Below are 27,507 nucleotides of genomic sequence, written 5' to 3' on the forward strand. Positions count from 1 at the left end.
CTTTAGCACCATGCAGTGAAGTAGCTATTTGTTTTTTTTTTTTTTTTTGGTGACTTGATATTTGGTAATTAATACCACGTATTATTCTCCTAATATACTTTAATTCTTCGTTAATCTAAATAATTCTATTAATAACCACATCACACTACTTGCCACAATGAAAAAAACACGTGTACATTTTTACTATAGTAGAAAGTAGAAACAGAAATTTATTGATAGAATGTTAAGATATGACTAACAGAATATATAATTTATATATACTTGATTCACTAAATCATTTATATATAATTTTATCCGTATAATTTTTTTATATGTATGTTTGTTCATTTTTTATTCTAATTATTTTACGGGTATGTGATTATTTGTATAACATTATAAGTGTTATTAAATATCCAATTACAAATTGTGTATCAACAAATTGAATTCCTTATTATAATAATAACACATTAATCAAAATAAAACGAAAAGATGATAGATCTTCATACATCTCTATTTTCTATTTCTATATATACTCTAATGACCCTAAAAAATATCAACAAAATTCATATCATATCCATAATTTATTTACAGATAAATGATATTAATGAGTGCATTACACTCATAAGTCATAACATTAATTGTTAGCTATATATTTTCTTGAGAAAATCCTTGATCATTTTTGTAATCCACCAGTGTCATCATTCCAAATTGTATAGTACATAGCTTTCGTACCATTTTCAGGAATATAAATAAAAAAAATTGCTATATTTTTTTAGAAAATAACATACATTCTTCTTTTTTCTCGAAATATGTAAATAATATTTATTTTTTTCTATTTATAGTGTAATACATGCATAAAAAAATAGGTGTATCGCGTCTTTTTTGTAGTGTTGAGATTTTTAACCTTTTTGTTAGAGAATCCATTGTTAACCATGCCACTTTCGCCATCTTCTATTTTTAATTTCTTCGACGAAATCATCGTTTAGCAATTTTTGTGGTCTTCCTCTTCTATTGTGCACCAAAACCTCTTCGTGATCTTATCTTAAATATGAATCTGATAATGCAAATCAAATTCGGTAGAAATTCCCATTAAATATGCTCAAGAAACATGCAATTATGTATCCCTAAAGGGAAGCAAAATACAAACATTATTATTAATAATAGAGTACACACTAAAATCATTAAAAGAAAAAAACTACTTTAAAGCTCAATTGTAGCTTAGCCCCACTAACAGCTTTTTTGTGAAAACTTTACTTGGACGATATTTTTTAAAGTAAAAAATTTGATAAAATGAGATATTTAGAGTCTAATCACTCTTTAAATTAAATTTATGAGACTTATACATAATAAAAATTATAAATTTAATGATTAGTATTTTACTTTATTACTCTATAAGCCTCTTCACTTTTTTTTGCTTGGATTACACTAGAATGGACAAGAGAATCAAGGTGTAAAATAAATTTGCAGCACAGAATCATTTACAAGTATTACAAATTTAGAGCTAAAAGTATATTGGCTACGTACGTTTGGCGAAATAGAAATTATTTATATTTCCTCCTAATATAAATTCCTAGTAACTAATAATAAATAAACATCATTTTTAACTACTAAATTAGAAGAGATGATTGATTAATTATATGAAAGCCTTAATAAGAGCAAAGCTCTGTTTCCAGTTTCCAAAACAAAACCATGTAGCATATTAGAAACTATATCACTAATAAATAAATAATAATTAAAAAATTTGTTAAATTTGCGTATGAGCACGAAGAAGGACATAAAAGTAGAGAAACTAAGAAGAAATTGAAAATTAAACTTGCATAACAATAAAACTCAGTGAATACAATTATAATATTTTCCTATATATACAGGCACTAATTCTAATAGAATTGTATTGCTGAACTATCATAGTTTAACAAAGACAACAAAATTCACTACTAATAATCTTTTATATATCCAAAAATAATAATTTATACTAATAAATTTTAACTAACAGAATAAATAATTTGCAAGAATAATAATATTAAGTAACACCCTCCCGTAAACTTGAATTATTAGGAGAAAAGAGGTCGAACAAGTTTAGAGTAACATGCACCGAAAGGAAGAGGTTTTGTGAGAATATTAGCAGTTTGATTGTTGATGAAAATGGGAAGAAGATGGATAAACTTTTTTTGCAATTTGTAACGGACAATATGACAATCAGCTTCGATATGTTTTGTACATTTATGAAACACAGAATTAATAGCAATGTAGATAACTGAATTACTATCACAATACAAAATAATAGATTTTGTGATTGAAATACCAAGATCTAGAAGAATATAGCTCAACCATTGAGCTTTTCGGGTGGCTAGAGCTAAAGTTCGATATTTTGCTTTTGAAGAGGAGGTTACAACTGTTAATTATTTCTTATTCGTCCAAGTAACCAATGATGGTCATAGATAAAGCAATATGTAAAGATTGATCTTCTATAGTCAACATAACTATCCCAATCAGAATTAGAGAAATCTGTAAGGTGTAAATCAAAATCTGCAGAAAAGAATAGACCTGCAGCAAGAGAACTCTTTACATAACACAGCATTCTATACGCTGTCTTCAAGTGTTCATTAGTAGGACAATCTAAAAACTGCTTAGCTTTCCAATGACATAGCTTATATCAGGTCTAGTATTTGATAGATATAAGAGCTTGCCTATAATCCTTATATACTGACTATAATCAGTGAGCAATTCTCTAGTATCTTTACTAAGTTTTGCTCCATAATTCATAGGAGTGGTGGCAAATTTGCAATCTTTAAATCATGTTTCCTTAAGTAAATCAAGGACATATTTTCTTTGACACAAAGCAATTTCTGTCTTGGATCTTGCCACTTCTAAACCAAGGAAGTACTTCAAGTCTCCCATATCTCCCATATCTTTGATCCGAAATCTGTCATGAAGAACACCCTTGACTGATTCAATTTCACTTAGGTCATCTCCTACTAACATTAAGTCATCCACATACACTAGAATTGTTATGAATCCAGGTGATGTGGTCTTGGTGAATAGGTTATAATTCGATTTGCATTGAGTGAATTTCAGCTCAAGCAGACCGATTTGAACTTACAATTGCATTGTCTATTACTAGCTTGTTTTAATCCATATAAGAATTTTCCAAGCTTGCAAACTTGACCTGGTGAGGCTTCTAAACCTGGAGGCACCTTCATATAGACCTCTTTATCAAGTTCACCATGCAAAAATGCCATGTTGACATCGATTTGTTTAAGGTGCCAACCTTTTACCGCTACAACAGCCAGCACCACTCTCAAGGTCCCTAGCTTTACTACAGGACTGAAGGTGTCTTGATAGTCAAAACCAGCCACTCGTGTGAATTCTTTGGCAACAAGTCTTGCCTTGTGCCACTCCACTGTATCATCCAAGTGATATTTAGTGCGAAATACCCATTTACAACCAATAGCCTATTTCCAATTGGTAAAGAAGTTAACTTGCTTTCTTCCAAAGCATTTAGTTTAGCTTTTATTGCCTCTTGCCAATAAGTTTGAATGATTGCATCCTCATAGATTTTAGGCTCTAAATTTTAAATAACAACATAAAATGCAAGATGCATGGAAAAAGCCTAGTATAAGACATGGCATTAGAGAGAGGATACCTTTGAGCAGTGAATTGTGATGAGGATGGAACAATGTTAATGGTTTGACATTCATAGTCCTAAAGGTATGCAGGATGTTTAGTTTGCCTAGTTGATCTCCTCACATGAGCAATTTTAGGTATAATGGAGGATTGAGGCAAAACAACAGAATTATTAGTTAAAAGCTCTTCGTATGATACAGATGTTGATTCTAAATGATCATGAATTTCAGTATAAGTAGAATTTCTTCATTTTCATTTAATTAAGATAATGCATCATCATTTTGATGACTAAGATTTGGATGATGCAAGGTTGGCTGAGAAGTTGCATCATCTGTGTTTAAAATTTGGATCTTAGTCCCTTCCAAAAATTCATAATAAAAAAAATGATATGCATTGTGAGATGAACTAGAAGAATTTGAAGAATTTTCATCATTAAAATTATTGGAGTGACAATACAAAAAATAATTCTCATGAAATTGAACATCTCGAGATAAGAAAATCTCTCAAGTTTGTAAATCAAAGAGTAAGTAACCCTTTGTTCTCTTCCTGAGTCCAAGATGTAAACACTTTATTGCCCTTGGATCTAGATTGCCTCTATGTCTTGCAAGACTGCTAGCATATGCTAAACAACCAAGACTTTGAAAAGGAAAATATTTGACAAAGTCTTATAAAGAATTTGATATGGAGACTTATCTTTTAAGAAAGGAATGGGCAATCGATTAATCAAGTAAACTGCACGAGCAACATTTTAATTCCAAAAAGATTTTCGCAAATGAGCATAAAACATGATAGTTCTAACTACAGCGAGAATGTGTTGATGCTTTTGCTCAACAATTCTATTCTATTATGGTGTCTCCACACAAGTTTTTTGATGAGTTATGCCATTAGAACTGTAAAAGTTAGGCATTAAAAATTCAGGTCCATTATCCATGCGAATTGTTTTAACTATTGTAATAAATTGAGTTTTATAGAAAATGACAAAATTCTTAACCAATGATGAAGCTTCTACCTTAGTTTTCATGAATAAAATCCAAGTGAATCGAAAAAAATCATCCACTAGAGTAAGCAAATAGCATTTTCCAGTAAATGAAGGAACGGAAACAGGTTTCCAAATATCAACATGAATAAAATCAAGTACATTGGCTGCAACATTAGAACTAACAAAAAAGGGTAAACGTTTTTGTTTGTCAAGATGGCATGAATGACATGGTTCCAAATTCTTTGTACAGTCAATAAACTCAAAATCCTTTTGTAATTCAACTAGTCTATCATGAGATGGATGTCCTAATCTAACATGCCACAAAGATTGAGAAATTGGCTGCAAGAAATTGATGTGATGTGAGGGAGAGCTTTAACTTCTTTGTGTAGAATGTACGAACTATCAACATTGCTAGTTGCACCAATCATCTTCAACGTGTGTAAATCCTGTATCTCACAAGTCTTGTCAGTGAAACTCATTTTGTAATGTAAAGATGAAATAAGTTTATGGAAATGAGTTTGAAACTAAATGTAGAAATAAACAATGCATTAGTGAGAAAAAGATTGTCAGAAAACATAATGGTACTCATGATGTAGCTGGTAATGAGTGCTCCATTAGGTAATTTGGCAATAATTGGATCAACTTTTGAAATAATTTTGAAAATAAGCCAAAATGACACATGATCAGTAGCTCCAGTGTCGATAACCCGTGACTTATATTTTTGAGTCAAAATATTTAGAGTCTTGACATGAGAATCAAAATGTAAAATATGTATCATTCTACCTTTACAGGGAGAATGATTAGCTTTGCCTGAGGTTTGGCTAACATTGTGAGAATGAGCCACATCTTGTCTTCTAAGCAAGGCCAAAAGAACTTTCCGTTGCTCTAGAGTAAATCCATTAATGGTTGGTTCACAATTAAGGACATGAGTCCTTTTCTCAAATCGAGGTTTGAAGTTGGGTGGATACCTATGCTTCTTATAGCAATTATCCACAATGTGTCCTGATTTTTCATAGTGAGTACACTAGAATTTATTATGGCTTTGCCCTTTTTGAAATTGATTTCAACCTCCTTTGATTTTTCGTTTGCTATTAGATTGAGAAGAGACGGCCAAAATCTTAGCATCCAAGGCATTATAAAAGCTGAAGAATTGTCTCTCTTTGACAGAATTTTGTTCACACTAGGCAAGTCATTCATGAGCATGACCTGCGACTTAATAGTGAAATATTGCTCTCCAAGACCACGTAAAAATTTTGTGATTATGTTCTCTTTCCTGTGTTGCCTAACAATGCGTAATCCACATTTACATTTTACACAATCACAAATAGGTATAGTTCTAAAAATGATCAATTTCTTTCTAAATATTTTTTAGTTTGGCAAAATATGCAGTGACAGACATGTCCCCTTGCTTTGTTACATGTACCTCATTCAATTCAGCTACTCTAAACCGACCACCTTAATAATAATGATGCTTAATAATTCATATCCAATATTATCTAAAGAACACTATGATAGATGTCTGGACTAACAGAGAGATTAATTCAAGCAACTACATATATGTTGCATCGTCGCCATGCCTTAAAATTGGGATCAGTTTGCCCAAGTTTCATAATAGTACCATCAACAAATTCAATTTTATTCTTAGATGTAAGAGTATCAACCATAGCCTTGCTCCATACACTGTAATTTGAGCCGGTAAAAGTCACATTGGTAATAGGTATACCTGGATTTTCAAATGGAAGTATGTAATAGGGGCTTGAAATATCTTGATTTGGATTCGTCTTGTTGATTTGGCTCTGGATCTACGCTACTTGAATGAAGAACGCTGCGAATTGCTACATATCTATCGCAGGAGCACCTCCTGTAGATCCAGTAGCTGGATTTGTTTTTGCTTCCATCATTGTGAATTTGATAGGATTAGCCTTTCTCTCTTGATCTCGTTAATCGAAAACCCATTATCTCACTAATACGGGGAGGTAGTGAAATGACTTAACTCTCGTCAGAGAAGAAAAAATAAAATAGATGAAGAAGATGAGCTGAGATTTCAAAAATTTGTGAAAAGTATAAATTGTTTAGATCAAACGAAAGAAAGGAAAAAGCAAATTTACGAAGGTAGAATCGCGAACAAATGCTTCAACTATGAAGTTAAATTCATTATCCTCCTTTAATCATTATAACAAATTGTGAATGAGAGCACAGGTTTCTTATCCTTCAATCGGCATCTTCATGTACCTCCATCCACACTCATCGTACCATGTTAAAATTGTGTATGAGCATGGAGAAGAATATAAAAATAGAGAAATAAAAAAGAATTGAAAATTAAACTTGTATAATAATAAAACTCAATGAATACAATAGTAGAGTTTGTTATATATACAAGCATTAACCTTAATCAAATTGTATTGCTGCACTAATTGACTTCATAGTTCAATAGAGACAACAAAAGTACAAAATCTACTACTAACAATTTTTTATATATCTAAAAACAACAACCTACACTAATCAATTTTAACTGTCACAAAAAAAATCAATTTTAACTAACAGAATAAATAATAATTTGCAAAATTAATAATATTAAGTAACAAAATTAAAACAAATACAGAGGAAGGGAACAAGGATAATTGTGATGGCATATACAGCATTGCACTCGACGAATGGAATATGCAAATTAAAAGAGTGTTCAAAGAAAAAAGAACTGAAGAGGAATAGCATCACAATAGTTAGCTCCACATGCCCCAAGATTCCAACACACACATTTACACATAATTTCAAAATTAAAAGTGAATTAGTTAATTGAGAAAAAAAAAAGTGTCCATGAAAGATTAAATGAGCAATAATACCAGAATGAATGATGAAGAATGAATGAATGATGAAGGGTACTGAGTAGTAGTGATATCCGCGCGATGCGAGAAAATTTGAATTATAATTTTTACATAATATTTTTTTATTAGATTTTATAAATTTGTGTAAATAAATATATATATTTATGTAAAAGATTTAATTGAATAATTGTAATAAATAATATAATAGTATATTTTTTATTTAATCATTCATGAGTATATTTGAAATTGTCAAAGATTAAAATGTATTAAGTAGTAAATTTAAAAAAATTATTTAATATAGTTTTCTACTTAATTTTTTTTTGTTTTTGGTGTTTTCCTTTTTGTTGCGTTGCTACTTGTTGATGATGCTTGTTTTATTTTTTTGGCTTTAATATTTGGACTAAAATATTTATATGATAATATTAGAAGTTATTTAATATGTTAAGTATTTATTGTGTTATTATTTAATGCTAGATTGATTATATAGATATTATTTTTTATGGTGGTATAAACGTTCTTATTGTTGCAATGGATAACATAGAGTAACAGATATTTTTATTGCATAATAAATATAAAAATAGTGACAGATCTTTTTATTTTGTAAAAAGATTTAAAAGTATTTTAAATAGAAAATAGAAGGATTAAAAAGTATTTTAATTAGATAACATGTATTAATTAATAATTAGTCATTTAAATTAACGTAGTATAATAGTAGAAATTTAGAAGATTAACAATGGTTACGTTAAATTCTATTTTAATATATTACTAATAGATAGATAAATTTACATTTTACTACTTTATTCTTGAGTTGGTATTCATAAAATGTAGGAGCTAAGTCATGAGTGATTTATTTTAAAACTTTAATTCTTTAAAAAAATAGAGACATATACACAACATTTTTAATATGTTTAGTAATAATAGTCATAATACACAAAATATGTCTACCTAATTCAAAAGTTAAATTTATCCCAAAATCAAAATAACCTCAACACCACCATTATCATCACCACCATCATCACTGACTTCTATCACCACTATCATCACTATTGATCTTTCAATCTTATTCCAAATAAATAAAATTAACAACTCCAATTTAAATATCACTTAAACAATTTAAATTAAAAAACAAAAAAAATTAAAAAGAAGACAGAAACATATATAAAATTAGGGAGGGTGAGGGTTTGTTAACGCATCGGAGGTGAAAAAAATGACGATGATGGCGAAGGACGATGCGGAGGCAAATCACAGTGTTGGATGACTTTCTTCGTGCCTGCTGCAGCGTTCGGCAGAGAGATGGTGATGTCAAAGAGGAGAGAATAAAAAATAGAGATCCAGAGAAAGAGAGAGACGTCGATCTTGGGGAGGATAAACACAAAGTGCTTCGAAAGCGTAACTACTTGATGGATCTGGAATGGTGGAGAATGAGTATGAAATAGATTTGGAGAGAAGGAGTTGAGATGCAGTAACAATAAAGGTTAGAGGAAGAAGAGAGGAGAAGAGAAAAAAGAACGTGAATATAAGTTGGGTAATTTTGATCTGTGTCTCAAACTAAATATCCATGTCTCTTCATTTTAGTTAGACATAAAATACATGTTCTCTGTGGGTAATCATGTGTAACCGTGTCTCTTTTGAATTTGTGTCTTACAAAACAAACAGTGCACATGTGTTGTTGTGTGTATGTCATCCAAATGCAATGTATAAGACAGTTTTCTTGTACCTTCAGTCCTATTGATTGAATACTATTAAAATAATATTATTAATAATATTATTAAATACTATAATACAATGATAAAACTATTAGATAAAATACAAGTATGAATATTATTAATATTTTAATAATTAAAAAGGACATTCAATTTTCTAATTTTAATTTTCATGAATCATAACAACATGTAATTTTAATAATATTATTACAACTAAAAGATATTGAAAGAAGATATAAATTGTTGTAAAAAAAGAAGTGATATATAGACGACAAACACACTATATAACTTATTATGAATATAATTACATAAAGAAGTACAAAAATTAATGAATACAATCACACAATAATCTAATACATATGCTTAGTAAATTTAAAAAATAAAAATAAAAATTATGCTCGTCAACCAAATTTTAATTGTGCAAAAAATTAGTAAAAATGTAGAGGGAGGAGGAGTAAGAGAAAGAGGTATGAGTTTATGTAAAGAGATAAAAAAAATGTGTGAAGTGAATATTGATTTATATAGTAAATATAAGAATGAGGGATGAATATGAAAGGAGAAGAGAAGAAATTAGATTTTAATCAAATTTATACCTATTAAAAAGAAATAACATTAACATTAACATTAAAAGCAATACGTAACCTACATAAAAATAAAGTATAAGATAATATGAAAAGTTAAGATTAAAAAAAATCCTATCATAATACTATGATATAATACAAAGATAGAAGATAGAAATCTAAAAAGCTAAAAATGAATTTAGAGCCACTTAAACTGATATGATAACATGTTAGAAACCTAAGAAACTAAGAATAAATTTGAAAACTATCTTGCATATATATTTTTTTAAGAAAAAAGAATAAAACATGCTAAGACTACAAAAATAAAAAATATGTATTTAAATGTACATACATTTATAGGGATGAATATAAAAAGAGAAGAGATGAAATTAGATTTTAATAAAATTTATATCTATTAAAAAAAAATTAGCATTAACATTAAAAGCAATATGTAATCTACATAAAAATAAAATATAAGAGAATATGAAAAGTTAAGGTTAAAAAGAATTCTATAATAATAAGAATCATATGATATAAAACAAAGATAGAAGATAAAAAATAAAAATCTAAAATGCTAAAAATAAATTTATAGTCACTTAAGCCGGCATGACATCATGTTAGAAACCTAAGAAACTAAGAATGAATCTGGAAATTACTTTTTATATTTTTTTTAAAGAAAAAAAAATAAAACACAATAAGACTACAAAAATAAAAGATATGTATTTAAATGTACAAACATTTATTATTTTTAATTATATTTAAAGTAGATTGATTATTCTAACTTTTTTGAAATCTTAAAAGAATTTGAATATTTAATTTTAGTTTCTTGTAACATATGATAATTTTAGTGGTATCTTAAGAATTTTTTTTTTTCTTGTAATGTGACCTAAAGATTAATGTAGGATATAGTAATTGTACATTAAATTTTTTAAGGTGTAATATTTCAAAAATTTAATGAAAACTTAAGATGAAATTTATTACATTGATTTACATTGAATTTTATTCCTTGTAACATTTCATAATTTTAATGGAAGATTTCATGATGATTTTTATAATTTTTTTTGTTTTTTATTGTAGTTAAAAAAAATAAAAATATAAGAATGAATCTAGAACTACTAAATTCTATATAGCGTAATGATAAAAATTAAGAATGTCAAAAATGCAACTAGAGATTAGTTTATATTCTGCTTTAATATATTACTAATAGATTGGTTAAACTGCTTTGGATTTAAATTAAAAATGGAGTAAAGTAGGGATTGGATCTAGCGAGAGAAATTCACAAAAAAAAAAGGAGAGATATATTTGCCTCACTCCTATCTTGTGTTATGCCATGTACATTTCACTTGCTCTCTGCATCCCACGTCAATAAAAAATAAATTATTGAAAAGTTTTTAAATATATTGGTATATTGGTATTAAGTGAATTTTAATCATTGATCTTATATATATTATATATATTTTTTATAATTAAGATTACTGATTAAAAATTACTAAAACACTAATATATTAATACATTTAAATTTTTTTCTAAACTATTATGTATTTATTTATATTTAATATTTAATTCAAAATTATTTAATATTATTAGGAATGTAGAATGATGAGGAAATGTTGAAAATGATGATTTTGACTATAGAGATGGTGAACTATGATAAATGATTAGTTTCTTATCACTAAAATAATAATGTAAATATTTGTTCTTTTAAAATTAAAATTAAATCAACATACCTAATTTTTTAGAAAATCATGTTAGACCATCAACCCATATCATCATATATTCCAAATCTTGGAAATTAACCTATATATGTCTTGTAATATTCAATTTTGTAATTTGTATGACTAATCCTATGCAAGAATAAAGGAAGAAGAGAAAACAAAAAGGAAAGTAAAGAAAGCTAAGAAAGCATCAAAGCAAGAGAATCTATAATGTTAGAAGCTAACCACATTAATAATTAGCAACAGTATCTACTGTTGCAAACTCCTCATCTTTAGACATACCTGTGGAGAGTGGAGACTTGTATCATATTGTCCCAAAGATACATATTTATTTGATATGTACACACAAATCAGACAAAAGCTTAAAGCTTATTGTACAATGTTCCCAACACATGGAGCGTTTGGTGATGATTAGGGTAAAGTTGTACCTCTTCTTAATGTGATGCCAGTCATAATAGTACTGCTACTAGATATTTTTCTTCTGATGTACAATATGGAAAATTTAAACGGACGTTACCCTGTTTTACAAAGGGAGACTAATAAATAATTACATTTTATGCATAAAAAAATCGTATTAAATTAATTATTTGTATAAAAGACATTTTAAAATATAGGATATATATTAAAAATGAATAAAAATAATATGTATTTATATATAAATACATAATAATTAATTTAGTGATTTGTATATAAATTTTTTTTATTTTTATATTCATGTTTAATATGATATATAAAATTAGAATTATAATAATTTCACTTGCCACTTTCATGGAATCGAGAAAAAAAATTAAACTAAGAATCTTGTAGGAAGTCAATAGACTATTTGTACAATATGTATAATGAGCTATTGAGTTACAAAATAAAGATCATTCATATTATCTAAAATAACCATCTTAGTACTAGGGATAATAAACATCTTAAGTTATGAAACCACTCATCCCAAAAGATCTAGAGCTCTAATACCATATCATAATACCACTCATTCCAAAAATTTCATCTGAGAAAAAATGTAACACTAATAGTTATATTTATAATACTCCCTAAACTTCTTGTACATATTGTACAAATATTCTATTGGCTCATTGTATTTTCCCTTAAACTAAATTGTTCTCAAATCCTAAATCATATCATATCATTTATCATATATCATATCCTATCCTATTATATATAAAAGAAAGGATTACATTATCATCCAATTAAAAATTTATGACTTTGTAAAATTGAAATCAAATTTAGAATTACAACTAACCGTCTAACCCACTTGCTCAACGTTTTTTCAGTTCAATTCTCAACCTACTCTATTACTCAGCTTATAAATTTTCACGTTTTCCTCTTTCTTCTTTCCTCTTTCCGTTTCCGTTTACACCTTTTTTCTCTCTATTTATTATTCTTATCAAGTCATCATCGTTATTTATTTATTTATTTATTTATTTCTTTTTCTTTTTCTTTTTCTTTCTTCCTATCCATAAACCTCTTGTTTGGGACAACAACTAATAAAACACCAAAAACCAAAATAAAATTACAAAAAAAAAACACATATTCTTATTCTTCTTCGTTGTTCTTCTTTCTTCCAATTCCCAATCCCCAACTCCTTGTGCCCTAATTTTTCCTTTTCCTTCTTTTTCAACATTCTTGCGCCACCGCCTTTCGATCGTTCCTCTTCTCGCCCCCAACTTTCTTCCTTTTAGGGTTCGTTGGTTTGGTGTCTTTTTCTGTGTCCAATTATAAATGGACTCCGAGGAGGATATGCATGACGCCAATGACCTTGAATCCCTTGACGACGATTACTACAGTGGCGGCACCGAGGATGCTGCTTTGAATTACTACAGCGACTACGATGACGATGCCGATGATTACTTCGACGAAGCTGATGATTCCGAAAGGCTCGAGTCTCGCCGCCCTGAGGTGTCTTTTTTCTTTTCCCCATTCCGTTCCCAATTTCAGTTTTCCGATTCTCGAATATTAGTATTAATTATATCGGGGAATGTTGTTTGATGGAATAATTTAAAACAAAAGAAAAAGGGTTTTTCTTTTTTATTTCCACGTGATCGAGATTCATAGCAGTGATCATTTATTGAAACTAGCTGAATTTTAGGTAGCTTGATTATTGTTTTGCGTGATTCGCAGTTATTACCTTTATTCATGAAAAATATAGAAATTGTAATGATGCTACAGTTTACAGCTAAACCCTAATTTATGGTGACCCTCTGTTTTGTTTCAGCAAAATTTTACCATCTTGAAGGAATCAGATATCCAGCAAAGACAGGAGGAGGACATCACTAGGGTAGCTACAGTTCTTTCAATATCAAGAGTTGATGCCAGCATATTACTTCGCCATTACAATTGGTAAATTCAGTTGTTTTTTTTAGTTTTATATAACCCTGAATTGATTGGCATTTTAACTTGGATTTATTCGCTTACGATCACAATCCATCACGGCATGTTGTGTGTTTGAAAAAATTTATATTTTGCTTATGCTGCATTTCTTTGCTGCTTATTCTATCCTTATGTAAGGCGTGTGCTGGTGTTACAGGAGTGTCAGTAAAGTGCATGATGCATGGTTTGCTGATGAAGATCGAGTCCGCAAAGCAGTTGGCTTGTTGGATAAGCCAATCATTGAGCATGCTGATGCTAGAGAGGTGAGATATGGATTGTTTGGGTTTCACAATTGGTCAATAATTCTGATTGTGTTTTATTTTCTTCTTTCGCTCCAGTTTCATTTGTATTTCATTCTGACCCGTCTTCTTCTCTGGCCAGCTTACTTGCGGCATCTGTTTCGAAAATCATCCACGTGCTAAGATAGAGATGGCTTCTTGTGGTCATCCTTTCTGTCTCTCATGCTGGGAGGGTAAGTCTTGTGTGCTGTATCTTGTTATTTGAAATAATCTGGGTATTATGCTGAAAGCCTGCATTTTGGCTTTGGCTTAGTTTTCTAGATCCATTTTTTTTTGTAGCTATAGCGTGGTAAGTTGCTTTTGATGATCTGTTTCATGACTTTTTTATCTAACCATTTTACTTTAGTATTCCTTGGTTAATTTCTTCTTTTCTCTCTATCTTACACATCTGTTCTATTTGACATGCTAGGATATATCAGCACATCCATCAGTGATGGCCCTGGATGTTTGATGCTGAGATGTCCTGATCCCGCATGTGGTGCTGCTGTTGGGCAAGATATGATTAATCGAGTAGCATATGATGAAGATAAACAGAAGTATTCTCGCTACCTTCTTAGGTCGTATATTGAAGACAATAAGAAGGTATGTGCTGGATACAGAATTTTGGGTTGTTCATGATAAAAGGAAATATATTTTTTTTTGTTATTACTTGCAGTTGAAATCTACATGTCTATAGATTGGCTTTGTATCATTTCATTATGTTTCATAATTCTTTGCATTTTGAATTAATTGTTAGCGACATTTAGAGCTTGTTTGAAAACCATTTAATATGAGAAAACGATTCTATTCCCTTTAAGAAAAGAATTCATTTCTATTAGAAACTCAATTCCATGGTTTGAAATGACTTTAATATATTAATAGAATGGAATTCAATTCTTTAGTTTGGAATAACACTTATTTGAATTAAATTTTCTTCTTTTACAATTTTATCCTTGACAAAGTTATTTTATTAATTGTAAATAGAGATATTTTTGACGTTTGACATATTAAGTTTGAGGGGTGTGAGAATTGATTTGGAAATCAGACCTCTCTTGGTCTAATTTATAAATGAGGAAAAAATGGGAATTGGAATTCTCAAAGGAATTCAAACCATTCATTTTTAAAAGCAAGAAAAAGAATTCAACTCGAGTGAATTCTAGTTTCTAGCATTTCAAACAAGCTCAATGATGTGAATTCCTAAATTCTATACTTGATGGTCAAATAGTTATCATATTTCATGATAACCTTTATATTTTTTCTAAAGCTTTTTTTATTGTTTATATACTTTTAAATGTCTGTGTAAAGTTGTAATAATCTTATTGTGTTGTCTTGCTTTGTTTTGCTAGTCCAAGTGGTGTCCTGCGCCAGGTTGTGAATATGCAGTTACTTTTGATGCGGGTAGCGGAAATTATGATGTCTCTTGCCTCTGTTCATATTGCTTTTGTTGGAATGTAAGTTGTTTGGATTGTTTCTTTTTGTGAAATGTCACAGTATTTCCTATCAAAATGTCTTTTGTTTTGAGGACTTGTGTGTATATGGCTCTCAACAGTGCACTGAGGAGGCTCATCGTCCAGTGGACTGTGGCACTGTCTCAAAGTGGATTTTGAAGAACAGTGCAGAATCTGAAAACATGAACTGGTATAGTTTCTCTCATTTGGATTTCACTTCGAATTTAAATTTCTGTAGGCGGTCAAGTTTGCTACGTATGCTGATTCGGTTGGCCTTTTGGAAAAATCTACAGAGTGCTTGAGCTTACTGCTAATTTAATTATCACTTTCAGGATACTTGCCAACTCAAAGCCGTGCCCCAAATGCAAACGACCAATTGAGAAAAATCAAGGGTGCATGCACATGACATGCACACCACCATGTAAATTTGAATTTTGCTGGTATGAGTTTTCTTTTCTTTCTTGTTGCATGATTTGTTTCTTCTTTTTCCATTTGTCATTCTTTTATTAATCTGGATCATGCTTGTCTTTTGTAAAGATGAATAACATAAAGTATCTTATTTTCAAATAATTTGAGTTTATATGAACTTATAAGTTTATTACATTTTATATATATAGGCTATGCCTTGGTGCATGGTCAGACCATGGTGAAAGAACCGGTGGTTTTTATGCTTGCAATCGATATGAAGCAGCTAAACAGGAAGGAGTGGTAAGGGACACGCAAATACTCAACATCTCTTTATTCAACTTTCAGGCTACAATTGGCCCACTATTAGTATATTACCCACCTCTATTTAGAAAATATATTTATGAACTAAATTTTGTTGCTTTTGAAGTATGATGATGCTGAAAGAAGAAGAGAGATGGCAAAGAATTCATTGGAGAGATACACTCATTATTATGAGCGATGGGCCAGCAATCAATCTGTATGCACCACTCCATACTTAATTCTGTTCAGCATCATATATCTTAGAAATGATCTTGCTTTGTTTCTGAATTCTTCCATTGATAATTTAAAGTTGCAATTCTACCATTTTGTAGGCAACTAAGCATAATCCTATTGTTGCATAATGTTTCAGTCTAAATATTCATGCTTTTCTCATTTGCTTCATTTGTTCTTTCTATATTTTAAACTGTGTTCTGCATTCAAGGCAGCATCTATCTAGAATCTTAAATATTCTTTATTTAGAATATGTTGATCTATCTTTTATTGATACACCATGTGCAAAATGCTGCAGTCAAGGCAAAAAGCTCTTGCAGATCTACACCAGATGCAAACTGTTCATGTAAGTTATTTATACATACGTGCTCATTTACCATCTTGTTTTCCTTATAAATTTTTTATTGTAGTATCTATGTAATGCTTGATGACTGAAAGAGCATTTTATATAATTTTACATTTTTATAAGTATGTTAGCAACATCCTGGAAGATGTAATTGTTGTTTATTTTTCCTTGAAATACACCAGAGAATTTTTTTACTTTTCCCTTGATAGTTTTTGCTTTTTTATGTGGTTCTATAGTAATTATGTTCCTAGGGATCACTTAATTGTTGGCTAATCCTCCCTGTTTTGGCAGATTGAGAGGCTCAGTGACATTCAATGCCAGCCTGAGTCACAGCTAAAGTTCATAACAGAGGCCTGGCTACAGGTATTTTGTTATTATTATTTTTATTTTTTGGGAAGTGGGTGTATTGGATTTTCTCTGTCATGAATAAGATGCTTTGGGCTAATTGTTGATGTGGTTACTCGTCACACTATTTCCTTAAACTCATTTCATGTGTATTTTTTTCCAATGTTAATATGTTTTTACGGTTGTTTAGCCATTTACGAGTTTCTCTGTCTTCAGTCAAAATTGCAAGAAAATTTCAGGTTGGAATAGATGGCTCCCTAATTACATCTCATGTTTGCAGATAGTTGAGTGTAGGCGAGTGCTGAAATGGACATATGCGTATGGGTTCTATTTACCAGAGCACGAGCATGCCAAAAAGCAGTTCTTTGAGTACTTACAAGGTTTTTTTTTGTCAACTTGAATTCAATTAGTAATGAAATGTGTTAAATCGTGTTTCTCCCGTAAATAATACCCTACTGTAATTTTTGTTTTCAGGTGAAGCAGAATCTGGTCTCGAGAGACTTCATCAATGTGCCGAAAAGGAACTACAACCGTTCCTCAATGCCGATGGGCCATCTAAAGAATTCAATGACTTTCGTACAAAACTAGCAGGATTGACTAGGTACATGTAGCCGCTATTATGCATTTGCCTTCTGATATTTTTATTGATACTTTTGTTTTAACTTATGGTCTTGTGCTTTAATTAGTCATTACTTCCTTATCTGTGCCCTTGGAAAATAACAGTAAAGGGAATGTTGGATTGAATATGGAAAACCTGCATTTATATTGATGTAATATTTATGCTACAACCATGTGATATGCTTCAACCAAATGCAATATTATGCTCCAATACCTATTCTGTCCCTAGTTTTTTGCTGCCGTTTTCTCCCCCTCATTTACTGCCTCTATATTTTGATGACTGCGTGGTTATATAGTCTAGAAATTTTGTTTTAACATGTCTTTAGTTTTGTTCAGTGGCACGTCGCTGGATTCCAAAATTTGTGGCTTGAAGCTGTTGTTGGATTTGAATGGCACGAGCCTTCATTTGATTTTCTAATCCTTTTATTTTTTTGGCAGTGTGACCAAAAACTACTTCGAGAATTTAGTTAGGGCTTTGGAAAATGGTCTAGCTGATGTGGACACTAATGGGGCAGCCTCCAGCAAAGCGACAAGCTCAAAAGGCGCGTCACCAAGCAGCAAGGGGAAAGGTGGAAGAGGAAGGGGAAACTTCCGAATCAGCATGTCCAGCAGAATGACCGATGATAATAGTCATTGGAGCTGCGACCAGTGTACCTACGCAAATGTCAGATCCGCCACAGTATGCCAGATATGCAATCAACCACGCCGATGAAAATTTGGTTTCTCCCTTGAACACTTGCCTCCTTCCAAGGCCACAGCACCAAAAGCCAAAATGGCGTAGTTCCTCTTTGCCACACTGCTCCATTTGTGAAGCCATCGAATGGGTTGACCGGATGAAGGAAGTCAGGGACAGGAGGTTGCTCTCTTTGCACTCCTATTTATCAGTAGTACCAAATTTGATGTATATAGTTATTTTACATATCTTAATTTATGCACAAGGTTTCTGCAACAGGCTTGTATAACTGATCAATACCATAACTGAAGCTGGAGATGAACACAAATATGCTTGTTTGTGTCCTGGTTTCTTTCAGTAATCTCTTGGAACCTTTTTATGAGATAGCTCAGCTTTTACCTTGAAAGCATGACAGGACACTGAAAATAAATACTATATACCCCATCATTTTGAATCACTGCACCTTTTTATTTTTCTATTTTAAACTTAGTGGCTGGTTTTACAATTCTGCTAACTTTATCCTAAAAACCTAAGTTTGGAACATTTACATTGGTTATTAATGTTACTTTAGCCGTATTCTTAGCAAGGTTTATTGTCAAGGTTTTTAAATTCAAATTACAAGTGGATAACGAACTAATAATGCAAAGAATCAAACTATAAACATTTTAATTTACAACACTACCAGAGAGAATTCAAAGTTGGCCTTAGTTATACTATTCTTTTTATGGTAAAACATTATTTAGACTAAGCTTTATACTATAAAGTTAGTTATAAATTTTCTCATGTACTACGTTTTATATTTATTTAAGCTTTTCTACCAAGAGAGAGAAATCTTTGTTCATTTTTACTGTAGTAAACTTTTCAAATTGTAAGCCACAAAATGTTCTAGTGTGTGACTTTAATTTTATTTGGATGGGGATATGATATTAAAAAAATCCCAATTATTGCAACTTACTTCAGACTATAGCATAGGTACTATTGATGTTGTTTATAAAGTTGTAATTCCACTAATTAATATGGAAGAAAATAGGATATGAAAACAGCACATGAATGTCTTTAACTCTGTAGTGTTTAATCAAGGAGGCCACTCAGATAAAGACGCTTAAAACGTCTTTTTTTAAAGATGTTTTTATGTTGTGTTTTAATTGGTTTCTGTATAATTTATTCGGTGTTCCTCATCACATATTATTAAATTTCTCAAAACATTTTCTTTCCAAAAACAATAAAAAGCATTTAATTTGGACTATAACAAAAAAGGTAATAGATTAACTATTAGATTTTTTTAAAAGATTATTTACATAAAAAATATATCACATTCATCAATATATATATATAACAAGCTCTTAAAATTTTTATAAATAAAAAATAATTAATTTTTATTCGTATAATATATAAAATAATTACTATATTATTATTATATTATAGATTAAAATTTACTAATTTAAATTTTATTTTTATTTTTAATATAAACATTAGAAATAAATAATTTTTTTTATAACAAGATGTAATGTAACAAAATATATATAATATTAATTAGTTTTTAAAAATTATGAAAAGATGGTTTTTTCTAATAAAGTGTTATTAAAAAATTAACATTATAAAAACTAATTTCAACCAATATGATATAATAGGTTATTAAATATATTTAATACAAAACACATTGAATATAAATTTTTATTGAGTTTAAATTTTAAATAATTTTTAATTGAATTTCAAATATTTTTATTTTAAAGAGTTAGAATATTTTAACATCATTTTTTCGTATCTTTTTAATTGAGTCTTTGATTTTTTAAATTATAAACCTTATTTATAATTAAGAGTAATGTTTTAACACCACTAATTAGTCACACATAAAAAAATACAAGAATAATTCTATTGTCATAATTATAATATAACTTTATAAACAATACAATACAATGAAACTATATATAATTAATATAACTAAATTTTATCTACATCTATAGTCACATTTCATAAATAATATAATTAAATTATATTTATGTTTATATTAAAATATGAATAAAAATACAAAAAATTATCAGGATGGTTTTCGTTCATAATTTTTTAATTATTTTTGTTGTGAAAAGTTTAACTATTTTAATAATTAATTATTTTTAAAAAAAGATAATTGAATAACACAAAAAAAGTCTTATTAAGAGTAATTTATTTATATATGATTAAAAAATAATTGAATAATGATATACGGTAAAAAATTAATATTATTAAAAAATAAAATTAAAAATCATGATTTTTTTATTTTTTTCAAAATTTATCCACAAGTAATTCTATAAATATTTTATGATGAATAAAAATATTAAAGTCGTGCTAAAATTTATTCTAATAAAATTTATTTTTATTCTACTAAACGTTAAATAAACTATTGAAAAGAATTTTGTTTCCTCCATTAGAGAAGAATGATAAACTTTCATACTTTTATTATGTTATGGCAATAATTTGGCCTGTTATTTTTTAATAATAATAATAATAATAATAATAATAATAATAATAATAATAATAATAATAAACAAGTATATATCACAGTAAAAAAAAGAACCACGTCACCAAATAATTTATCATCCGAATTATATATAAATCAAATTGATAATATGAGGGCTAACACTACAAAAATCGATAACAAGGTTAGGAACTTACAAAACCTTTCTTAAGATCATAGAAAAAAAACGTTTATATTTGTGTGATATATAAAACAATTATCATATTATTATTATTATTACATTATATATATATATATATATATATATATATATATATATATATGAGCAAAAAAAATCCAATTGTTTTAAAGTAGAATTGTCTTTTAATATTTGATTAAATGTTTTTGTATTTAGTACTTTTTTTTGGCACTTCCTCTTAGTTAAAATATAATCATTATAATTTTTTAGTTATTATTGCTAGGGGTGTTTACAGATGGGATATGACTGAAATTTCGATCCAATCCGCACTAAACTCATTAGATCAAATTCGATATTTGCACTTTTTATGTTTGGATCAGATATCAAATATATCCATAAAATAAAAAATATTAAAAAATTTTATTTTTATAAAAAAAGTCAATAATTTTTTTTGCTTACTTTTTTAAACATATTTACTTCTATCTGATTAGAGTGTGGATCCGATTCGATCCAATCCAATTACAGATCAGATCACATCCTCAAATTACAGATCAGATACGGATAAATATTGTGGATTTATATGGATATAATCTAATCTATGAACACCCCTAACTACTACTATAGGTTCAGTATTGCAAAAGAATGCTTCTTTTATTATAAACCATTATTAGATCTTAATTACCATTAAAACAACTTAATTGTCAACAAAGAGATAATACTTGTTGGTCTCTAAAATTATGTTCATATTTCAATCCATAGTTGTAAAAATCAAACTGGATCAGCTGGTTCGACCGGAAAACTAGTGAATCGGACTAGAACTGGACCATAGTCCGGTTCGGTTTACTCCTTAGATCGTTTAAAGAATAAAACCGGTGTGAACTGGTAAGAACTTGTGCAAACCGATCTAACCGAACTGGTCTTCTTGAAAAAATTTTTAAAATATCTCCACAAAGTCTCGAACCAAGAACCTTGGAGCAAAAACAACTTTTACTTGCCACTTAGCCATTGCACTTCTAAGTATTATATTTGGCAAATACTAATTATATAGTATACATAAATATCTAATTTAATTTAATTTTTATTTTTTCTATTTTTAAAATTAATTATATTTTAATTATATACCATTATTAATATAAATATAAATTTCACTAAAAATTTATTAATGTACTTGATCTATTTTATTGCTAGTATTGTGATTAAGGTTATTTATTTTGATGTTAGTATTAAAATCTACTGATATTATAGTTAGATGATAGGCTTTGTGAATTAATTATTTTTTATTGTGTCAAAATAAGATACTATTGTAGTATTAAAATTTTATGGCTTTTTTTATATTAGTTATTTTTAGAAGTTGAGACTTGATTCTTTATAAAATGTTAGTGAAGATATGTATTTCAAATTTTAATTTTAAGTTTTTAACTATTTTATATTTATATTTACGTGAGATCGGTTTTATTGGTCCAACCAGTGATTTATCGGTTGAACCAATAAACCAGTGAACTAGTAACTTGACCGGTTCGATCACTGGTTCGGTTCTAACAACTATGTTTCAATCTAATTTCAAAAATTTCGATTTACTCAATTTAGTCTCCCAACTTAATAGTTATGACTCACATTGGTTCCTAATCTTATTTTTGTCACTGTCTCACAAAATCGTTAACGACATGCTGAGATGGACTAACGACTGCTATATTATACATTCTAGCGACTATTTGATGTGACAATTGAAATTTTTTTACCTTTTTTTAACTAAACACTTAAAACCCTAATATGAGTCACAAATACCTAAGTTAAAAAATCAAACTAAGTAAATTGAAACTTTAAAAATCAGATTAAAGCTCGAATATAACTTCAAAATAGAACTTTAACTTATGTAGTGATGATTAATTTAAATGAGAATCAAATAAATCAAAATTCAACATAATTTTTATCAATGTTTTCAAATTCAAAATTTCTATACCAAAATTAACTAGGATTTTTTTTTAAATTAAAAATTTAATGAAATAGTGACTTTAATTATCTTAACCAATATCCTAATTAATTACTTTTATGTCTTAAAAAAATTGTATATGAGAAGAAAATAATTAATTTGTCTACTTTAATAAATAGTTATTTTACTAAAATAAAAGAAACTATTTTTTTAGAATTTTTTAAGAACTAATTAATATTATATATATTTTGTTACACTACATTTAGTTATAAAAATTTTATTTATTTCTAATGCTTATATTAAAAATAAAAAGAAAATTTAAATTAGTGGATCTTAATCTATAATATAATAATAATGTAGTAATTATTTTATATACTGTACGAATATAAATTAATTATTTTTTTATTTATAAAAATTTTAAGAGGTTTTTTTTTGTGACTAAATTTTAAGAGGTTTGAGCTTGTTATATATATATATATATATATATATATATATATATATATATATATATATATATATATATTGATGTTAATCTATTACCTTTTTTGTTTTAATCCAAATTAAATATTTTTTATTATTTTTGGAAAGAAAATCTTTTGAGAAATTTAATAATATGTGATGAAGAATACAAATAAATTATACAGAAACCAATTAAAACACAATATGAAAACATCTTTAAAAATAGACGTTTTAGGCATCTTTATTTGAGTGGCCTCCATGATAAAAATCTATATCCAAATACAGATAAGAATTAAAGGGTAAAAGTTACTATCATTATTAACAAGGATAGAATCACGGTCATATACTACTCTAAAGTCTAATCAAACTATGCATGCATTACCTCATTACTAATCTTAGAAATCAAAGGCACCTCATGAGCTCTTCTTCTTGTTAACCTTCTTCTTGAACTTACTATAATCTTGGCTCTTACCCGCTTCATGTCCATGGATCATATCATGCAGCTCGAAACCAATGAGGTAGCAAAGATAAGTATCAATGGTGATGAACATTGTCTTCTCATCTGTATACACATTGTAATAACAGCACGAGCTTTCTTCATCGTACCAGTCCAGCTTCTCTTCCGGCCTCACCACGTCAAAGTGCTTCCCCAGCACTGTCTTCGCCAACTTGTCAAGATTGTACCGCCACAGATCCACCTTCTCCCCTACCTCCTTCATCCCTTCCACCGCCATCGCCCTAAGGTCCAATGCCTTCTTCAGCTCGATCCCGTGGTGCTTCTCCAACTTTACCTTCACCTTTTCGATCTCCATTCCCACCGCGATAACCCTAGGGTTTGCGAAGAAGTCGCAGAGGGGCCTAGGATTTTGCTTCGCTTTGTAAGAGTCAGCTTGTTGGAGGAGAGGGTAGAGGAGGCAGTGAGAGCCAACACAGAGGGAGATGAAGTCGTAGCCGTGGTCCTTGACGCCGCGCTTGGTGTACTTGGTAAATTGGTGCTCGGCGTTTACGCCCACGATGACTGGGGTGTTTTTGGGAGTGGACTTGAGGAGGTTTGTGAGCCACTTGGAGAGCGTTTGGGAAGAGGTGGTGTTGATGCAGAAGATGCGTTGGTTGTCGGCATAAACGGTGTAAGGATAATGGCGGAAAGTGAGGTCGTAAGTCTCGACTTCGGTGATCATGCTGGGTTCAATGCTGATCTCGAGAACCATTGTTGTTAGTGGTTGTAGGATCAGGGACTTGCAACGGTTGTCGGATCGTCTTCTTGGAGTGGCCGGGGTGGTGGAATCTGCAAAGATATTTCGTCAGCTATATATTTGATAAGATGATTCGAATTCAAATACTTCACTTATCAAAGTCGTATAAGCCAGATAAGATAAGATAACTATCATAAGCTATATAAAGGAGAGACAGAGGCCCTTAGGTACAAACTCATTCTTCATACTTTATACCTTTCAGACTGCAGAGTATCTTTGCAGATTCCACCACCCCAGCCACTCCAAGAAGACGATCCGACAACCGTTGCAAGACCCTGATCCTACAACCACTAACAACAATGGTTCTCGAGATCAGCATTGAACCCAACATGATCACCGAAGTCGAGACTTACGACCTCACTTCCCGCCATTATCCTTACACCGTTTATGCCGACAACTAACGCATCCTCTGCATTAACACCACCTCTTCCCAAACGCTCTCCAAGTGGCTCACCAACCTCCTCAAATCCACTCCCAAAAACACCCCGGTCATCGTGGGCGTAACCGCCGAGCACCAATTTACCAAGTACACCAAGCGCGGCGTCAGGGACCACGGCTACGACTTCATCTCCCTCTGTGTTGGCTCTCACTGCCTCCTCTACCCTCTTCTCCAACAAACCGGCTCTTACAAAGCGAAGCAAAACCCTAGGCCCCTCTGCAACTTCTTCGCAAACCCTAGGGATATCGCGGTAGGAATGGAGATCAAAAAGGTGAAGGCAAAGCTGGAGAAGCACCACGGGATCGAGCTGAAGAAGGCGTTGGACCTTAGGGCGATGGCGGTGGAAGGGATGAAGGAGGTAAGGGAGAAGGTGGATCTGTGGCGGTACAATCTTGACAAGTTGGCGAAGACAGTGCTGGAAAAGCACTTTGACGTGGTGAGGCCAGAAGAGAAGCTAGATTGGTACGGTGAAGAAAGCTCGTGCTGTTATTACAATGTGTATATGGATGAGAAGACAATGTTCATCACCATTGATACTTATCTTTGCTACCTCATTGGTTTCGAGCTGCATGGTATGATCCATGGACATGAAGCAGGTAAGAGCCAAGATTCTAGTAAGTCCAAGAAGAAGGTTAACAAGAAGAAGAACTCATGAGGTGCCTCTGATTTCTAAGATTAGTAATGAGGTAATGCATGCATAGTTTGATTGGACTTTAGAGTAGTATATGACCGTGATTCTATCTTTGTTAATGATAGTAACTTTTACCTTTTCAATTCTTATCTGGATTTGGATATAGATTTTTATCATGGAGGCCACTCAAATAATGACGCCTAAAACGTCTTTTAAAGATGTTTTCATACTGTGTTTTAATTAATTTCTGTATAATTTATTTGGTATTTTTCGTCACATATTATTAAATTTCTCAAAAGATTTTCTTTCTAAAAATAATAAAAAATATTTAATTTGGATTAAAACAAAAAGATAATATATTAACATCAATATATATATATATATATATATATATATATATATATATATATAACAAACTCAAACCTCTTAAAATTTAGTCATAAAAAAAACCTCTTAAAATTTTTTTTAAATAAAAAATAATTAATTTATATTCGTACAATATATAAAATAATTACTATATTATTATTATATTATAGATTAAGATTCACTAATTTAAATTTTCTTTTTATTTTTAATATAAGTATTAAAAATAAATAAACTTTTTATAACTAAATGTAGTGTAACAAAATATATATAATATTAATTAGTTCTTAAAAAATTCTAAAAAAATAGTTTCTTTCATTTTAGTAAAATAACTATTTATTAAAGTAGACAAATTAATTATTTTCTTCTCATATAAAATTTTTTTAAGACATAAAAGTAATTAATTAGGACATTGGTTAAGATAATTAAAGTCACTATTTCATTAAAATTTTAATTTAAAGAAAAATCCTAGTTAATTTTGGTATAGAAATTTTGAATTTGAAAACATTGATAAAAATTATGTTGAATTTTGATTTATTTGATTCTCATTTAAATTAATCACTACATAAGTTAAAGTTCTATTTTGAAGTTATATTCGAGCTTTAATCTGATTTTTAAAGTCTCAATTTACTTAGTTTGATTTTTTAACTTTGGTATTCGTGACTCATATTAGGGTTTTAAGTATTTAGTTAAAAAAAATAAGGTAAAAAGTTTCAATTGTCACATCAAATAGTCGCTAGAATCTATAATGTAGCAGTCGTTAGACCATCTCAGCATGTCGTTAACGATTTTGTGAGACAGTGACAAAAATAAGAGTAGGAACCAATGTGAGTCATAACTATTAAGTTGGGAGACTAAATTGAGTAGATCAAAATTTTTGAAATTAAATTGAAACATAGTTATTAGAACCGAACCAGTGATCGAACTGGTCAAGTTACTGGTTCACTGGTTTATTGGTTCAACCGATAAATCACTAGTTGGACCGATAAAACCGGTCTCACGTAAATATAAAATATAAAATAGTTAAAAACTTAAAATTAAAATTTGAAATACATATATTCACTAACATTTTATGAAGAATCAAGTCTCAACTTCTAAAAATAACTAATATAAAAAAACCATAAAATTTTAATACTATAATAGTATCTTATTTTGACACAATAAAAAAATAACTAATTCACAAAGCCTATCATCTAACTATAATATCAGTAGATTTTAATACTAACATCAAAATAAATAACCTTAATCACAATACTAGCAATAAAATAGATCAAGTAAATTAATAAATTTTTAGTGAAATTTATATTTATATTAATAATGGTATATAATTAAAATATAATTAATTTTAAAAATAGAAAAAATAAAAATTAAATTAAATTAGATATTTATGTATA

At 29.4% G+C, this 27,507-nt stretch overlaps 1 protein-coding gene across 1 annotated transcript; it reads left to right on the plus strand.

Annotated features, from left to right (window-relative positions):
* The first annotated feature begins 12,652 nt into the window (after window positions 1–12,652).
* Window positions 12,653–18,862, plus strand: LOC112788865 (probable E3 ubiquitin-protein ligase ARI7). The gene is made up of 15 exons (XM_025830515.3): window positions 12,653–13,287; window positions 13,604–13,728; window positions 13,916–14,021; window positions 14,140–14,230; window positions 14,467–14,639; window positions 15,383–15,487; window positions 15,586–15,674; window positions 15,817–15,924; window positions 16,102–16,192; window positions 16,320–16,409; window positions 16,722–16,769; window positions 17,061–17,132; window positions 17,395–17,494; window positions 17,589–17,715; window positions 18,171–18,862. The coding sequence occupies exons 1-15, from the start codon at window positions 13,111–13,113 to the stop codon at window positions 18,442–18,444; spliced, it is 1,776 nt and encodes a 591-aa protein (XP_025686300.1). The 5' UTR covers window positions 12,653–13,110; the 3' UTR covers window positions 18,445–18,862.
* Window positions 18,863–27,507: the final 8,645 nt, after the last annotated feature.

This window comes from Arachis hypogaea, chromosome 3 (assembly GCF_003086295.3).
Source record: "Arachis hypogaea cultivar Tifrunner chromosome 3, arahy.Tifrunner.gnm2.J5K5, whole genome shotgun sequence".
Classification (NCBI taxonomy): Eukaryota; Viridiplantae; Streptophyta; class Magnoliopsida; order Fabales; family Fabaceae; genus Arachis; species Arachis hypogaea.

Coding starts and splice junctions, on each gene's coding strand:
- LOC112788865 (XM_025830515.3), top strand. CDS start 13,111: ATGGACTCCGAGGAGGATATGCATGACGCCAATGACCTTGAATCCCTT. Junction 13,729..13,915: donor TTACTTCGCCATTACAATTG/GTAAATTCAGTT, acceptor CTGGTGTTACAG/GAGTGTCAGTAAAGTGCATG. Junction 14,231..14,466: donor CTGTCTCTCATGCTGGGAGG/GTAAGTCTTGTG, acceptor TTGACATGCTAG/GATATATCAGCACATCCATC.